At 36.2% G+C, this 18,376-nt stretch overlaps 1 protein-coding gene across 1 annotated transcript in view; it reads left to right on the forward strand.

Moving 5' to 3' along the window:
- The window catches only part of LOC108312024 (arylamine N-acetyltransferase 2), a 17,579-nt gene extending 11,427 nt beyond the window's left edge, over positions 1-6,152 (forward strand). The window contains exon 2 of the mRNA XM_017539716.1: positions 4,940-6,152. Within this exon, the coding sequence (XP_017395205.1) occupies positions 4,946-5,818 (873 nt within the window). The 5' untranslated portion in view covers positions 4,940-4,945 and the 3' untranslated portion in view covers positions 5,819-6,152. The remainder of the gene's footprint in view (positions 1-4,939) is intronic.
- The last annotated feature ends 12,224 nt before the right edge of the window (positions 6,153-18,376 follow it).

Consider the following 18,376-nt stretch of genomic DNA (forward strand, 5'->3'; position numbering starts at 1 on the left):
CAAATGCCCATCGACGATAGACAGGATAAGGAAAATGTGGCACATATACACCATGGAATACTATGCAGCCATAAAAAACTATGAGTTCATGTCCTTTGTAGGGACATGGATGAATCTGGAAACCATAATTCTCAGCAAACTGACAAAAGAACAGAAAATCAAACACCGCATGCTCTCACTCACAGGCGGGTGTTGAACAATGAGAACACATGGACACAGGGAGGGGAGCATCACACACTGGGGTCTGTTGCTGGAGCAAAGGTAGGGGGTGGGGAGGTTGGGGAGGGATAACATAGGGAGAAATGCCAGATGTAGGTGCCAGGGGAATGGAGGCAGCAAACCACATTGCCATGTGTGTACCTATGCAACAATCCTGCATGATCTGCACATGTACCCCAGAACCTAAAGTACAATTTAAAAATATAGATATTAAAATATATTAAAATTTAATATATAGTAATTAAAAATATGTCCTGCATGATCTGCACATGTACCCCAGAACCTAAAGTACAATTAAAATATATATATTTATTTTTTTAATTTTAATATATATTTTAACATATACATATTTTAATTATACTTTAGGTTCTGGGGTACCTGTACAGATCAAGCAAGAGAGAGATGAGTGTATTTGAGGAAGATTTTAAATGAGCCTGTTTATGGTATTAATTCAGTGCTATTTTGAGATTTTGTTTTTCTTATACAGTGCAGCCCATTCTAGCTAAACTGAAAACACTGAGAATTTATCCTTAAACTCATTTTGGAAAGAAAAAAAGAGCAAAAGGGTTTTTAAAGCGAAGCTGCAATGGAAAATGTTTTACTTAAAATTTTGGCCCACAGTCTTTATTATATTACCTGTAGGGGTAACTAAAGTTTAGTTGTGTGAATAGGTCCCAATCTTGCCAGAAATAATTTGGATCCAACCATCTTTTTATAAAGCAGTAAGTTTGTGTTGTTACCTCATGGCTAGAGCTGTGAAGTAAACTGCATAGGATCTTCGTATGTGTGTTTAGATGTGTATAGACATATATTTTGTTATGTGTAGTGGCTGCATGGTGTTAAATTGGCTTACATATAAAGAAATACTCACAATTAGGTAATTAAGCCCAAATGCTTTTCAGGTTCATGTGACTTAAGTAAATGTTTAATAAATAAGATGGATTTTTATTTGACGGTGAAATTAAAATAGAAATATCTTTAGAATTATGAGCATACATTTTTATCTGAATTTATTGGTCAGGCAGTATTTATTTCTGCTAGATATTGTAAAGTGTCATGGTTTGGCATTTAAAACTACAAATCCAGCCCAGAACGGAATGATCTTTGTTTTTGTAATTTTTTTTTTTTTTTTTTTGATAGAGTCTTGTTCTGTCCTCTGTTGCCCAGGCTGGAGTACAGTGGTGCGATCTTCTCGGCTCACTGCAACCTCCATCTCCCAGGTTCAAGTGAACCTTAGCCTACTGAGTAGATGGGACTGCAGGCACCAGCCACCATGCCCAGCTAATTTTTGTATTTTTAGTAGAGGCAGGGTTTAACCATGTTGGCCAGGCTGGTATCAAACTCCTGACCTCAAATGATCCGCCCACCTCAGCCTCCCAAAGCACTGGGATTACAGGTGTGAGCCACCATGACCAGCCTATAACTTTTTAATATATAAGACTAGCTTAATATTATTGGTTTAATAAAAACAGCTAAATCCTGAGCTATCTGGAGAAAAAAAAAAAAAACACAAATGTTTAACATTAAGGTTTACATTTGGGTGAAAACCTGATATTCACAGGCTATAAAATGGTTAGCAAGGAAATAACTTTGAATGATAACTAGTTTTGTCTAATGTCTCAGTTCTCAAAGTAATCTAGGTAAACTGCTAACAATGAATAAATTGAATAAATATAAATGAGAGAGATAAATGCTTATCGGTAAACTTTTATGTAATTTAAAATCTTAAACTTATTTTGGATTATATAATAGCTACTCATTAATAGTTTGGGTCATTTACAGTTAAGAAGGGATTATAATTTAGAGAAACATGTCTAAAAATTGTAGAGTGATTTCATCTATAAAATGGTGATACCTGATATACAATTTAGGATTTCTTGCTTCCTAGGTTTAAGGCTAGTAAAAATAAAAATTTCACTTAGTATATAATTCTGTATATAAAATCTGCCAAAGTAAGACATATTTTTGAAGAGAAAAGAGTATAAGACGAATAGAAAAAGTATTCGCATTAAAAAGAAAATGATTTTTATCTAATTCAAAGGTTATGAAACAATGTAAAAAGGAACCAGTAAGTAGGGGAGAGAGATGTGAAGAAAGCTATAAAGTTAGGAGAGATTAAAAAGAGAATGATTTTGTATGAAATTTTATATAGTCCATTTTTTTCCCTGAAGCAAGATGACTGGTTAAGAAAGAGGGAGATTTAGGATACAACAGAAAGTCCGATCATGTTGTAAGTGGTATGAGTATAATAAAATTTATAAAATAAATTTTGTTTGTGGTTATGTTGGCTTTAATTAAAATGGAATTATTTATAGTAGTCTTTCTGGAAACTGAGCTTTGACCAAAAAAACACAATATAAAACCAAAACATTGGTTAGAACAATACAGTTTCTTAAAGTATTGATTTGCTCTTCATTAAATTCCAAGAAGTTTTAATGTTTAATATTATTTGTTTCTTTTTGAAACTTCTCAGATTGATATCTCAGAAGTTCAACTTCTGGTGTATCTTGCTGCTTTCAGCCTTTTCTTCATTTGAGAACAGCCGGGATGTTAAGGCTCTCTTTCAACTTTTTCGTTGGCTCTGCCACCTCTTTTTTTTTTTTTTTTTAGGCCTCAGGTCTAAATGTGTTGCTATAGCCTGATGCTGAAATGTTTTATCTTAGAGCTTCAAAAAGCAATGTTTTCTTCCATTATAACTTAATTCTGTACTCTTGGCTTTTCTTCATATGAATAAGGGCCGGAAACCCTCTGAAGGATTACTGAAAAATCAGCTCACAAAAGATAGGTCAGTTGAAGTGAAGGCACGTAGATTTGTTTGGAGTATGTATGCTGTAGTCTTCAGAACAAAGACCCAAACACACGGGGGAAATTGTCCCTTTTATGCTTAGATGCAACAAGGTATGGGCATCTGTAAAAATATGGTTGCGCTAAAAGGCATAACCTAATGCTAATAGACTGAGTGAGGAAACCCAGCAAGACCTGTCTAGATTCCTCTTGACCTCTCTGAGAATGTACCCCTTCCTTCTGGGTTAGGGATCTTATGGTCTACAATCCAACAAGTTAAGCTGGATAATTTCTTTATGGCTAGTTCATACACAGAAAGGGAGAGAGTGAATTAGAGTACTATTTTTAGGCTTTATGACTGGTTTTGAGAAAAAAGTGTTCTGATTTCTAGGTTCTGCCTTGGGGAAGGAGATTCTAGTTTGAAAGGCCAGGAGAGAGAAAAAAAAACTGACTTCTGAAGCTTTTGAATGGGGGCACTGTCTTCTGAGCCACAGCATATATTTAAAGTCTTCAGTATAACCATGAAACTTCCTATGCTGCTACACAGGAAGATAACAGTCACATTCCCCGGTCAAGTTATAGTAAATTCTTTGTTAGTGTTGTTCTTCAGTGGGTTCACTCCAGTAGCTTTGGGTTAACATCCTACCAGTTTCTAGTCTTGCAGTAGAACATATGTGCTTAGATTTCACCAAAAGTGCCCTAATAATGTTTCATTGATCTTAGGTCACATGCCATCCATGAGCCAATCTTTGGTCCTAAAGCTGTTGGGTTTGAATTGGTCCTGCATATTTCATACTGTGTAGTCACACAGTAGCTAGAAAGATCACTTTGATTAGGCAAACACTGTTCTACTTATAACTCGTTTCTCATCCTGCCTCACTTTGATTTCTCATCTCGTTGAGAATAAAAGTCAAAATGCAAGCATTAGCTCCAAGGCCACTGTTACCTATCAGATTTCATCTCAATCCACCCTCCTTCTCACTGACTATGCTCCAATCACCCTGGCTTCCTGGATGTTTCTTGAACACTCAAGACAGATTCCAGCTAAGGACCCTGGTATTTTCTGTTCCATTGCGGGGAACAATCCTCCTCACACATATCCACACAACTTATTGTCTAGCATCCTTAAAGTTTTAGTGAGCCTTTCTTTAACCACCTTATTTGAAATCAGGGCTCTCTCTGCGCACTCACTAAGCCCTTTTTTGTTTTCACTAGGCACTTACCACAATCTAACAGATTACGTGTTTTATCCATTTATTGTTTCCTATTTGTGTCACTTCAACTTCCACTAAAATATAAGATTTTTGAGGGCAAGCAATCACTAGATCAATAGGAAACACATCAAAAGTATTCTGTAAATTATTTCTTGAGTGAATCAGTGAATGAAAGAGTTAATCAGTATAATATTTTGAGTGAGGAGTTTTGCGTTAGGTACAGCTAAATGGGAAACCAAGTAGGTCACGTACCATGAATACCATATACTCTCTTGTATAATTCTCTTACTTATATGAGAAACTGTTTATAAGCCTATTATAATTGATACCAATCGGAATCTCTTTTATTTATCACCAAGAAAACCACAAACAAATTGTTTATCATTTGGCTCCTCATTTAATCTGGATTTCCAACTCCTCATGCTTGAAAGACAGAAGATAAAATAATACTTATATTACAGGATTCTGAGACTAAGTGACCTTATGCATGTAAAAGGAATTAATAAAATAAAAATTATTATGACAAATACTTATATCTATCAATTTTTATTGCATTATAATATACATAAGAATTATAATACACATAATAAGAATTATTGACAGATACTTATAATCATTGTGTTTTCACATGTTTAAAACACATTATACCTATGATTAGCCACTCAAGGATATCCAAGTGCTTAAGTAATGATATATTTTTCTGTTTTGTTTTTCTTGCTTAGGGGATCATGGACATTGAAGCATATTTTGAAAGAATTGGCTATAAGCACTCTAGGAACAAACTGGACTTGGAAACATTAACTGACATTCTTGAGCACCAGATCCGAGCTGTTCCCTTTGAGAATCTTAACATGCACTGTGGGGAAGCTATGGAGTTGGGCTTAGAGGCTATTTTTGATCTCATTGTAAGAAGAAACCGGGGTGGGTGGTGTGTCCAGGTCAATCAACTTCTATACTGGGCTCTGACCAAAATCGGTTTTCAGACCACAATGTTAGGAGGGCATGTTTACATCTCTCCAGCTAACAAATACAGCACTCGCATCGTTCACCTTCTTCTGCAAGTGACCATTGATGGCAGAAACTACATTGTCGATGCTGGGTTTGGAAGCTCCATGCAGATATGGCAGCCTCTGGAGTTAATTTCTGAGAAAGATCAGCCTCAGGTTCCTGGCATCTTCCGCTTGACAGAAGAGAGAGGAATCTGGTACTTGGACCAAATCAGAAGAGAGCAGTATATTCCAAATGAAGAATTTCTTAATTCTGCTCTCCTGCAAAAGAAGAAACATCAAAAAATGTACTCCTTTACTCTTGAACCTCGAGCAATTGAAGATTTTGAGTCTATGAATACATACCTGCAGACATCTCCAACATCTCCATTTATAAGCACATCACTCTGTTCCTTGCAGACCCCAGAAGGGGTTCACTGTTTGGTGGGCTTCACCCTTGCCTATAGAAAATTCAATTATAAAGACAATACAGATCTGGTCGAGTTTAAAACTCTGATTGAGGAAGAGGTTGAAGAAGTGCTGAAAAATATATTCAATATTTCCTTGGGGAGAAAGCTCGTGCCCACAAATGGTGATGGATTCTTTACTATTTAGAATAAGGAACAAAATAAGCCCTTGTGTATGTGTCACCCAACTCACTAATTGTCAACTTATGTGCTATCACATATCCTCTATGCCCTCACATTATTTTGGAGAAAATCCTAGACATCAAATAGTTTCACCCATAAAAATATCAGCATTTATTTTAAAACAATAGCATTTTAAGGAAACATAAGCACACGTTTTCAAATTAGTAAAAATAAAGGCATTTTAAGGATGGCCTGTGATTATCTTGGGAAGTAGAGAGATTAATGACAGAAAACATTTACTACTGATTTATTGTTGGATTCATAGTACATTGTTACTGGTAAATGAATAAAGAATATTGTGGAAAAAGTTATTGTCTCTAAAGTATATGAAAACATTGTTGGCTGATATATCATGAATCAAAGTTTTTCTTCAAATGACTTAGGATATTATGGGGCTATGCATTTTTTCCTCAATGGAGTTTTCCTCTCATCTTCTTTGTGGTCTCCTAGTTACATTTTTTAACTTCCAGCCACACTTTGCCACAAGAGAAGGAACATGAGCTTTATTGTGTGGATCTGATTTGAAATCCTGTGGGCACGGGGTGAGTTACTTTTAAAATCTGTGGCTCTGATTCCTCAATGATAAAATGCAAATAATATTTATATAATTCACTGTCAGATATAGAGTAAATTTTCAAAAATATTTGTTATATTGATGAATGAGTAACATTAGTAATATTTTGGTTACTGGGTCAGCATTTAATGAAAGTTCTCCTTCCATCTTGCTTTATTTTCCTGTAACTTGAAATCCTGCCCCCACTGTCATCTGCCTGCTTCTTCCTTGGTTAAATATTGACAGGATGTCAGATGCCCCGGATCTAAGTATGTGCCTTTTGATTCAAAATCTGAATCTTTACCTATCCATAAATCAGATTTTCTATTTGTAAATTAGGATCAGGGCTACAAACTGCAGACTGGTTCTTAACACTATTCTTCCTCTTCTACTTGTGATACTATAATAAGCTTAATAGAAAAGCAGGCATTATAATGGATAAATATTCTTAAGAGAACAGGTTACGTTGAGGCATCAGTATTTTAGGCAGCAGTGTAATAGTTGGGAGATACTGGTGAGTATAGATATCCTAGGAAGAGGTGGATATGAGATCTGCCCTCAGTGGGAAACACAAATACTGTAAAAGACATATATCAATATTTGAAAGCTTGTCATCTTTCTTACTGATTGGCCTTGTTCAGCTCTGCTGCTATCTTGTTGCAAAGACAGGTAACCACTGGTGCTCCTAGGCAGGCCCAATTTTCTCACATTCTGACCAAGATAAACTGACTGGAGGATGTAGTGGCAAAAAACAAAAATGAAAACAAAAAAACCAGATGAAAATATGGCTCAAGTATAATGATATAGTTGTGTACAAATGATTCAAGTAAATTATATTGCACAATGAGTATCCTGAAACCCAAATCAATTGTTTTGTTCTTGACTATGTATAGCACATAATGGAAAGGCAAAAATATGTTCCAAGAGATTCAGAAATATCTAATTTAACTTCCAGGTTGAAGACTTCTGCCCTTATTATGCAATGTTACCTTTTCTCAAATGAAATCTAAATGAGTGAAGAAGAATCTTGCCCATTGATTTGGCCAGAGATTTTTAAGGTGCCTCTTAATTCTTTGTTTGTACAAACCTATGTCTCTGTTTTGGTGGCTCCCTGGAGAGTAGGATGTGGCATGTCTTGTTAGAACACTGAGAAAAGTAAGGTAGAAACCAAACCTTCTAGATGTAAGTTGGAAGGTGGAGTGTTGGATGCGTATTCCAGTTCTTCTGTTTTCAAGGTGAAGCTGAGTGTGCATGCGTATTTGTTTTCTATGGCCTAGGGACATTCAGGAATGGAAAGCCCCACTGATTCTTAGAGCCAGGTCATTAAGAAGACAATGCATTTAGTGGGAGCTGTATAAGTGGTGGCTCTTGGTGTGTGAACTACCTCCTTCAAGGAAAATGAATAGACCTAGATTTATTACTGGGGTGAGCTGGAAGAAAGGCTCAGGAAGTGCCAAGCTGTGGCTCAGATTACTGGAAGGCTACTATTTGCTCACCAGTGCAAGCTCATTAGAAGCAAGGCTGCCCAAGAGTCATGGAAAGAATGTGCAGGAAAATCCTTCTGGAGGGAAAATGGGAGCTGTACATTCCAGTATTTTTTTCTGCACTGCACCGAGAGGTTGTAGCCCCTGGAAGTACTTAGATGCCCATTGAAAACCACCTCTTTGTTCTATAACCTAGAGAGACTCACATGTGCCCTCTTCTGTTCTTTGAGCTAGAAGGTATTTAGGATTCAGTCAATTGTGGCTGATATAAAAGTTGCAGCACCCAATGCATGGCATAAATCTCTTCTGGGAAGAAACATGGAGGTGCATATTTAGAGCTTCTTCTCCACACTCCTTCCACAGTATGAAGTGGCAGTATGAAGTCCATGGAAGTACATGCAGGCTTATATAAAACTGCTTTTTCCTGTGGCTTAGAGAGACTTGCATATTCCTAGTCACCTCTACTCCCAGAGTTGGAAGGCTTAGGGTGCAGTCCTAAGAGTGGAAAGAGTAGACAAACTCTTTTCAAGTAGGATTAATAGACCTGGATTTATCACTTGAGTTAGTCAGAGGAGAAAGCCTGGGAAGAACGAACCTGCTTTTCAGTCTACCAGTAGGATATTTGTCTGTCTCCTCTCTCCCCAGAGCATGTTAGAAACCAGGACACCAAGTAGCCATTGGAACAGTGTGCGTAAACCCATTCCAGGAAGTGACAGACAGCTGCAATTTAAAGCCTCTTCTGTACATTGCTCCTGGGAGATAAGGTTCCTGGAAACGCTTATGCACTTGTAAAAAATCACCACTTTTTCCTGTGGTCTAGAGAGACTTGCATATGTCTAATTTTTTCTACTGCAAGAGGTAGGAGGTTCAGGATGTAGTCTCAGGTGGAAGCAGTAATAGTGGGATGCTCATCATGTGGGCAAACTCTAGGAGGAATCAGTAGACACAAAATTATAGCTGACTAGATTGGGAGAGGCAGTTGTCTCATCTAATGTGCAGAAACTAACATACAAGGACAAAGAAAATGATAAAACAGAGATATATATTCCATTTAAAGAACAAAATAAATCTCCAAAACTGTACCCAAGTGATGTGGAGATATGCAATTTACCTGACAGGGAATTTAGAATAAAGGTCATAAAAATGCTCATTGATCAGGAGACCAATGCAGTAACAAAACTGAGAATTTCAACAGAGAGAAAAATGTTTTAAAAATTTCACCAAACAGAAATTATAGAACTGAAAAATGCTCTAACTGAACCAAAAAATCTAACAGAGGGGTTCAACAGCAGGCTACATCAAACAGAAGAAAGACTCAGGAAACTCAAAGAGAGATCATTGAAAGTTATCAAGCTTGCCAGAAACAGAAATACCATTTGACCCAGCAATCCCATTACTGGGTACATACACAAAGGAATATAAGTCATTCTATTCTAAAAACACATACATGTGTATGTTCGTTGCAGCACTATACACAATAGCAAAGATATGGAATCAACCTAAATGCCCATCAATGATACACTGGATAAAGAAAATGTGGTAAATATATACCATGGAATACTATGCAGCTATAAAAACAAATGAGATCATATCCTTTGCAGAAACATGGATGAAGCTGGAGACCATTATCATTAGCAAACTAATGCAGAAACAGAAAAACAAATACTACATGTTAAATGATGAGAACACATGGACACATAGAGGGGAACAACACTCATTGGAGACTACTGGAGGGTGAAGAGTTGGAGGAGTGAGAGAAGCAGAAAAAATAAATAATGGGTACTAGGCTTAATACCTGGGTGACAAAATAATCTGCAAAACAAACGCCCATGACATGAGAGTGCCTATATAACAAACCTGCACATGTACCTCTGAACTTAAAATAAAAGTTGAATTAAAAAAATAAGATTAGTATTTGCATATGAATATTTGTTTACAGCTTGCTATGTGCTAAATTGTGTACCCTCCCCCAACATTTATAAGTTAAAGCCCAAAGTTGTTGTGTTTGGAAATAGGGCTTTATGAAGATACTCAAGGTTAAATAAGGTTATAAAATTATAGTCCTAATATTATAGGATTGGTGGCTTTATAATAAAAAGAAAAGAGATTGCTTTCTCCTCAGTGCATGTACCAAGGAAAAGCCATGTGAGAACGCAGCAGGAAGGCAGTCATCTGCAACCTAAGGAGAGCGATCTGTTAAGGATAAAATTACAACAAATGTAAACATCTCAACTGGCTTTACGTGTTATTCTGGAATCAGGCAACACTTCATTTTATAAAATAGAATTAGTGCTCCAATGAGCTGAGCAAAAGGGGTTAGTTTTATAGACAGAGAGGGACAGAGGAAAGCAAAAATAAAGAATGGAAAGTATTTTGGTCAAAGTTGCTTTCCTTTTAAGGCAGGAAAATGGAAAAATAACTGTTCAAGTAAACTTAAGGTTACTTCAGGTTAAGGGTTAAAACAGAAGGAACTTTATTATCATGCTGATTGAAGATTCAAACTGCCCTGTTTGAGAAACTGGTTATTATCTCTTTCTATCTTTTAGGAGGCTTCCTCAGATACTATGCTGAGGGAAGAAGGGGAGTGCCACCTCTCTACTGCCAGGCGGACATAAAGATCCAAGTTTCCCATTCAATCTCCTTTGACACCTTGGAAGGTAGGGGCAAGGTGCCTTGCTAATGCTCAGTGGAAATGAAAGTTTCTGATTTCTCAGAATGTCAGGTAACAACTTAGTTTTAGTTTAGTGATGTTGAACTTCAGCCTGAGTGACTCTATTGTAATTTTTACTCTGGTCTGTTGGGGTTTGGTGTAGGATCTTAGTTCAAAACAACTGCCTCCTATAATTTTTACTTAATAGCCCTCACCAGGTACTGACTCTGGTGGCACCTTGATTTGAACATTTTAGCCTCCACAACAGTGAGAATATAAATCTCTGTTGTTTAAATCAAAAAGGAAGAAAGAAAGAAAGAAAAAGAGAGAGAGAGAGGGAAAGTCAGTCACCCAGTTTGAGGAGCAAAAATAGAAAATAATGAAAAATAGTTAAGCCACTTTAAGAGACTAATAGAGTACCATCAACTGAACATCATATGCATTATCTATGTTCCAGAAAAAGAGAAAGTAACAGTAAGCAGGAAGCTTCTCAAGCTTTTAGATGGAAATAGAAATACTGATTCAGTAAGCTCAAAGATGCCAAGTAAGATTAATACACTGAGAAACATCATAATCAAATTGTCAAAAGTTAAAGACAGAGAGTACTGAAAGCAGCCAGGAAAAAGCAAATTATTATGTATAAAGGAATCCCAATGACATTATCAACAAATTTTTCAGCAGAAACGTTGTAGGCCAAAAAGGAGTAAGATGACATTTTCAAAACTTTGTGGGCTGGGGGTTGGGGGAGGGCAGGAATCCAACTAAGAATACTGTACCCAACAATTCTCTCTCAAAAATGAAGGATGAAAAAGAATGTCACACAGACAAGCAAAAGCTTAGTTTATCACCACTAGACATGCATTTTAAAAATTCCAAAGGGAGTTTTTCAAGTTGGAAGAAGGGGATGCTAAATAGTAGCATGAAAACATATGAAAGTATAAATCTTATCAATAAAAGTAAGAACATTTTCAAATCCAAGATACTCTAATACTGTGATGGCAACGGGTAGGTCAATTTAGTATATGTTAAAACAATTTAGTATATGCTATATCTTTAACCTTTATTGTTTTAACATATACTAAATTGACCTACCCATTGCCTAAGGTTAAAGGGTATAACATATATATAAAGGGTATAACCTTTAATTTTAGTGTAAAGGTTAAAACTCAAAACTATTAAAAATGACTAAAGCTACTGTAATTAAGAGATACCAATTATGAAAAGACGTAAATTGTACATCAGAAGTATAAAACATGGGGGGAAGAGGAGTAAAACTATAGAGTTTGTGTAAGTGGAGATATATAATCTAATACAATAATAGTAGGAGACTTTAACATGGCTTTATGACAGAACATGTGATCAATCTTAAAAAATGTTCCATGTGCAGATGAGGAGAATGTTTATTCTTTGTGTTTGTTGGTGGGGATAGTCTGTAGATATCTATTAGGTCCATTTAGTCACTTATATAGCTTAAGTCCAGAAGAAAGTTAAAACTGTCAAAAGCTAAAGACAAACAAATAGTCTTGAAAGCAGCAAGAGAAATGCAAATTGTCATGTACAACGGAACCCCAGTGACATAATCAACAGATTTTTGAGCAGAACCCTTGTAGGCCAGAAAGAAATAAGATGATATATTCAAGACCTTGCAGAAAAAAAGCCAGCTAAGAATGATGTCACTGTATTAAGTAAGAACCAAACAGAACTACTGGAATTAAAATATTCACTACAGGAATTCCAAAACACAGTTGAAGGTTTTTTAAATAGACTAGACCAAGAGGAAGAAAAAGACTAAATCTATGACTTTTGGCATTTCTAGTCATAGATTTAGTAATAAGAAAAGACAAATTGTAAAACACACTTGAGGGTGTAATTCAGGAAAATGTTTCCAGTCTTGCTAGAGAGGTAGACATGCAGATACAAGAAATTTATAGAATTCCTATGAGATACTATACAAAATGACCATCCCCAAGGCACATAGTTATTAGAGCATCTGATGTAGTATTGGCTGTCCTTTCCAAATCTCATGTTGAAATGTATTCCCATGTGCTGGAGATGTGAGGCTTGTTGGGAGGTGATTGGATCATTGGAGAATATTTTGCATAATGCTTTTTCACCATCCCTTTGGTGCTATCCTCATAATAATGAGTGAATTCACACAAGAGCTGGTTTTTTAAAACTGTGTTGTATCTTCTCCTTTGCTCTCTCTTGGCCCCACTTTCACCATGTGACATGCCTGCTCCCACTTCCAACACGAGTAAAAGCTCCCTGAGCCCTCTCCCAGAGGTTGAGCAGATGCCAGCACCATGCTGGCTCAGCCTACAGAACTGTGAGAAAATTAAACCTCTTTTTATTATAAATTACTCAGTCTCAGATATTTCTTTATCACAATGTAAAATGACCTGATATACTACACAAGGTAAATGAAGGAGAAAAAAAAATATAACGACAGTTGGAGAAAAGGTCAAATTACCTACAAGGGGAATCCCATCAGACTAACAGTGGACTACTCAACAGAAGCCTTTCAAGCCAGAAGCAATTGGAAATCAATTTTTAGCTTTCTTAAGGAAAAAAAAAATGCCAGCCAAGAAATTCACACCCCACTGAAGTAAGCTTCAGAAACAAAGGAGAAATAAAGTCTTTCACAGAGAAACAAATGCTGAGAAGTTATTACCACCAGCCTGACCCTACAAGAAATGCTAGACATGGGAACAAAATAATGGTACTTGCTAACACAAATGCACATATTAGTACAAAGCCCATAGACACTATAGATCAACTATGCAATACAGACTGCAAAGCAACTGGCTAACAACAACTATGACAGGAACAAAACCTCTCACATCAATATTAACTGTGAATGTAAACAGCCTAAATGCTCCACCTAAAATTCATAGAGTGGCAAGTTGGATTAGAAAAAAACAAAAAAAACAAAGCCAAATCTGTTGTCTTTAAGAGACCCATCTCACATGTAATGACACCCATCGGCTCAAAATAAAGGGATGGAGAAAGATCAATCACACAAATTGAAAACAAAAAGGAGAAGAGATCACTATTCTTGGGTTAGATAAAACAAACTTTAAACCAACAACAGTAAAAAAGGACGAAGAAGGACATTGTATAATGATAAAGGTTTCAATTCAATAGATTTATCTATCTTAAAGATGTATGTGCCCAACTCCAGATCACTGAGATGTATAAAAAGTTGCTACTAGATATAAGATATAGGCAGCCATACAATAATGGTGGGAGACTTTAATACCCCACTGACAGCATTACTATTTAAGTCCAGAATCTCTTTGTTGGTTTTTAGCATTAGAGAGTGTAAGAATTAAAGAAAGAGGAAAGAAACATGAAAGGTGGCTCAACAGTCAAGGACAGGTTTATTTTAGAAAACAAACCTGAAAGGGCCTTCTGGCCAAGTTAGGTCAGAGCCACATGTTCTTATTAAGGACTAAAAGTTTTTAAGGATTCAGGGTAGGAGAGTTTATCATAGGTTTGGACTGCTTCTGTGTCTCTATGTTGTGCTTATCTAGGAGGGAGAGTTGTGTGCCTGTTCTCATACATCTTTCTGCAGCTGCAGCCATATCCCTCTGAGTCTGCTTTTAGCTTCCCTACACCAAGCATCTTTACAGACCACAGTAGAATAAAATTAGAAATCAATAACAAGAGGAACTCTTAGAAACACAAATACATAGAAACTAAACAACTTGCTGCTGACTGAGTTTTGAGTAAACATCAAAATTAAAGCACCTGAAAGAAAAGGAATGTGCTTATTAAGGCCCACTGTTTTACTGGGGCCTGTTGTATGAGGGTGAAGTTTGGCAGTTACCCAAGAGACTTTCCCCCCACCTCCCTCTGTGCCCGAGCTGTCTTATCTGTGTTTTATTGTCTGCTCTTTTTGGCTGCTTGCAGTTAGAAGAGAAATTATTTTCTTGAAATGCATGAGGCTAGAAAGGGAGCTGGAACTTAAAGTGGTGGCATTTGCCTGAGATGATAGTGCTCCTGCTCTGTCAGAGAGATCATCAAGGCTAACAAAGAAATTCTGGACTTAAATGGGACACTTGACTAAATGGACCTAATAGACAACTACAGAATACTCCACCAGACAACCACATCATATACATTCTTCTTATGTGTGCATGAAAAATTCTATAAAGTTGACCATATGCTCTGACACAAAGCAAGTCTCATTAAATTAAAAAAATTTAAAACTATACCAAGCATCTTTACAGACCACAGTGGAATAAAATTAGAAATCAATAACAAGAGGAACTCTTAGAAACACAAATACATAGAAACTAAACAACTTGCTGCTGAATGAGTTTTGAGTAAACATCAAAATTAAAGCAGAAATCAAAAAATAATTTGAAACAAATGAAAACAGAGACACAACATACAAAATCCTCTGGGATACAGCAAAGGTAGTATTAAGAGGAAAGCTTGTAGTGCTAACTTCCTGCATTGGAAAGATAGAATGATCTGAAATTAAAGCCTGGTATTTCCCCTAATGGAACTAAAATAAAATAAAATAAACTTAATCCAAAGCTAGCAGAAGAAAAAGAAATAACTAAAATCAGAGTAGAACTAAATGAAATTGTGATTTTAAAAAATATGCAGAGAATCAACTAAATGGAAACTTGATTCTTTGAAAGGGTAAAAAAGATTGATAGACAACTGGATAAACAAAGGAAAAAAGAATATCCAAATAAGCATAATCAGAAGTTACAAAGGTGACATTACAATTGATACCACAGAAATACAAAAGATCCTCAGAGACTACTAAGAATATCTGTATGCATACAAACCAGAAAACCTAGAAGAAATGGATGAATTCCTGGAAACACACAAGATTGAATCAGAAGGAATTTCCAAACCTGGACAGACCAATAATGAGTTATAAAATTGAATCAGTAATTTAAAAACTGTCAAACAAAAAAGACATGGATCAGACAGATTCACAGCCAAATTCTACCAGATGTACGAAAGAGAACTGATGGCAATTCCACTGAAACTATTCCAAAAACTCAAGGAGGAGTTTTTCCCTTATTCTATGAAATCTGCCGTATCTGGTACTAAAATCTGCCAAGGATACAACCAACAAACTACAGGCCCATATCCCTGATGAATATAGGTGCAAAAATCCTAAAAAAATAGTAGCAAACTGAATTCTATGGCATATCAAAATTATAAATCACCATGATCAAGTGAGATTTATTACTGGATACAAGGATAGTTTAACATACATAAATAAATAAATGCGATTCACTACATAATCAGAATTGAAAACAAAAAAATGTGATTATCGCAATAGATGCAGAAAAATCATCAGATAAAATCCAACATGTCTTCATGATAAAAAGCCTCAAGAAACTAGACATTGAAGGAACACACCTAAAAATCCTAAGGGCCATCTGTGACAAACCCATGGCTAGCATAATACTGAAAGGGGAAAAGTTGGAAGCATTTCACCTAAGAACAAGAACAAGACAAAGATGTCCACTCTCACCACTCTTATTCAACAAAGTATTAGAAGTGCTAGCCAGAGAGTGATCAGGTAATAGAAGGAAATAAAAGGCATCCAAATAGGAAGACAGGGAGTCAAATTATTGCTGTACACTTAGAAAACACTAAAGATTTCTCCAAAAGAATCAGATCTGCTAAATGATGCCAACAAAGCTTCAGGATACAAAATCAATACACAAAAATCAGTAGCATTTCTATATACCAATAATGTTAAAGCTGGGGACCAATTCAAGACTGCAATCTCATTTACAATAGCCACACAAAAATAAAATACTTAGAAATACATCTAACCAAGAAAGTAAATGATCTCCATGACAACTACAAAAAACTGCTGCAAGTAATCATAGATGAAACAAACAAATGGCAAAATATTCCACGTTCATGGATTGGAAGAATCAATATCGTTAAAATCGCCATACTGCCCAAAGCAATTCTCAGATTCAGTGTAACACCTATTAAATTGCCAATGTCATTTTTTCACAGAATTAAAAAAACTATTCTAAAATTCATGTGGAACTGAAAGAGAACCCAAATATCCAAAGCAATCCAAACTAAAGAGAACAAATCCAGAGGCATAGCATTACCTGACTTCAAACTATCATATAAGGCTATTCTAACACAAATAACATGGTATTGATTAAAACACACACACACAAACACACACATGTGCACAAACACACACACACATCAACGAAACAGAACAGAGAACCCAGAAATAAAGCTGCACACTGACAACCAACAGATCTTCAACAGCCTCAACAAAAATAAGCAATGGGGAAAGATTCAGTTAGTAGTGCTGGGAAAACTGGCTGGCCATATGCAAAAGAATTAAACTAGACCCCTACCTTTCACCATATGCAAAAATTAACTCAAGAAGGTTTAAAGACTTAAATATAAACCTCAAACTATAAAAATCCTAGAGGAAAATCTAGAAAAAACTCTCCTGGACATTGGTTCAGGTGAAGAATTTATGACTAAGACCTCCAAGGCAAATGCTACAAAAACAAAAATTGGCAAGTGCGACTTAATCAAACCAAAGAGCTTCTGCGTGGCAAAAGAAACGATCAACATTGTTAATAGACAACCTACAGAATGGGAGAACATATTTGCAAACTGTGCATCTGACAAAGAACTAATATCTAGATTCTATAAGGAACTTAACAAGCAAAAACCAAATAACCTCATTAAAATGTGGGTTACAGACACTTATCAAAAGTATACATATGTATGTTTGTTGGCATACAAGTGGCCAAAAAACATGAAAAAATGCTCAACATAAATCACCAGAAATATGAAAATTAAAACCCCAATAAGATACCATCTGACATACTTTGGATATTTGTCCCTGCCCAAATCTCATGTTAAAACAAAATCCTTAATGCTGGAGGTGGGGACTGGTGGAGGCGTCTGAGTAGCGGGGGAAGATTCTTCACAGATTCATGTTTTCTTACCATAGTGAGTGAGTTCTCATAAGATCTGATGGTTTAAAAGTATGTGGCATCCCCCTGTCTTCCTCCTAATTTTTCCATGTGACATGCTTGCACACCACTTTGCCTTCCCCCATTAGTTAAAAGCTTTTGAGGGCTCCCAGAAGCTGAGCAGGTGCTTGTACCATGATTCCTGTCCAGCCTGCAGAACCATGAACCAATTAAACCTCTTTTCTTTGTAAGTTACCCAGCCTCAGGCTTTTTTTTTTTTCTTTTTAAATAACAATGCAAAACAGCCTCACACACCATCTCACACCAGTTTGAATGGCAATTATTAGGAAGCCAAACAATAACAGATGTTGGAGAAGCTGAAGCTAAAATGTAATGCTTATTCAGTATTGGAGAGGATGTAAATTAGTTCAACCTGTAAAAAGCAGTTTGGAGATTTCCCAAAGAACTAAAATTAGAACTACCATTTGGCCCAGCAATCCCATTACTAAGTATCAACCCAAGGGAAAAGAAATCATTCTACCAAAAAGACACATGCAATCGTGTGTACATCACAACACTATTCATAATAGCAAAGTCATGGACTCAACCTAGGTGCCCATCAAAGATGTACTGAATAAAGAAAATTGAGTACCTATACGCCATGGAATACTACACAGCCATAAAAAAGATTGAAATTATGTCCTTTGTAGCAACATGGACACAGGTGAAGGTCATTATCCTAGGCAAACTAATGCAGGAATAGACAACCAAACACGCATGTTCTCACTTATAAATGAGAGCTAAGCATTGAGTACACATTGGCATAAATATGTAAACAGTAGACACTGGGGATTCCAAAAGAGGAGAGAGAAGAAAGGGGACAAGGGATGAAAAA

This window comes from Cebus imitator, unplaced genomic scaffold (assembly GCF_001604975.1).
Source record: "Cebus imitator isolate Cc_AM_T3 unplaced genomic scaffold, Cebus_imitator-1.0 Scaffold120, whole genome shotgun sequence".
NCBI lineage: Eukaryota > Metazoa > Chordata > Mammalia > Primates > Cebidae > Cebus > Cebus imitator.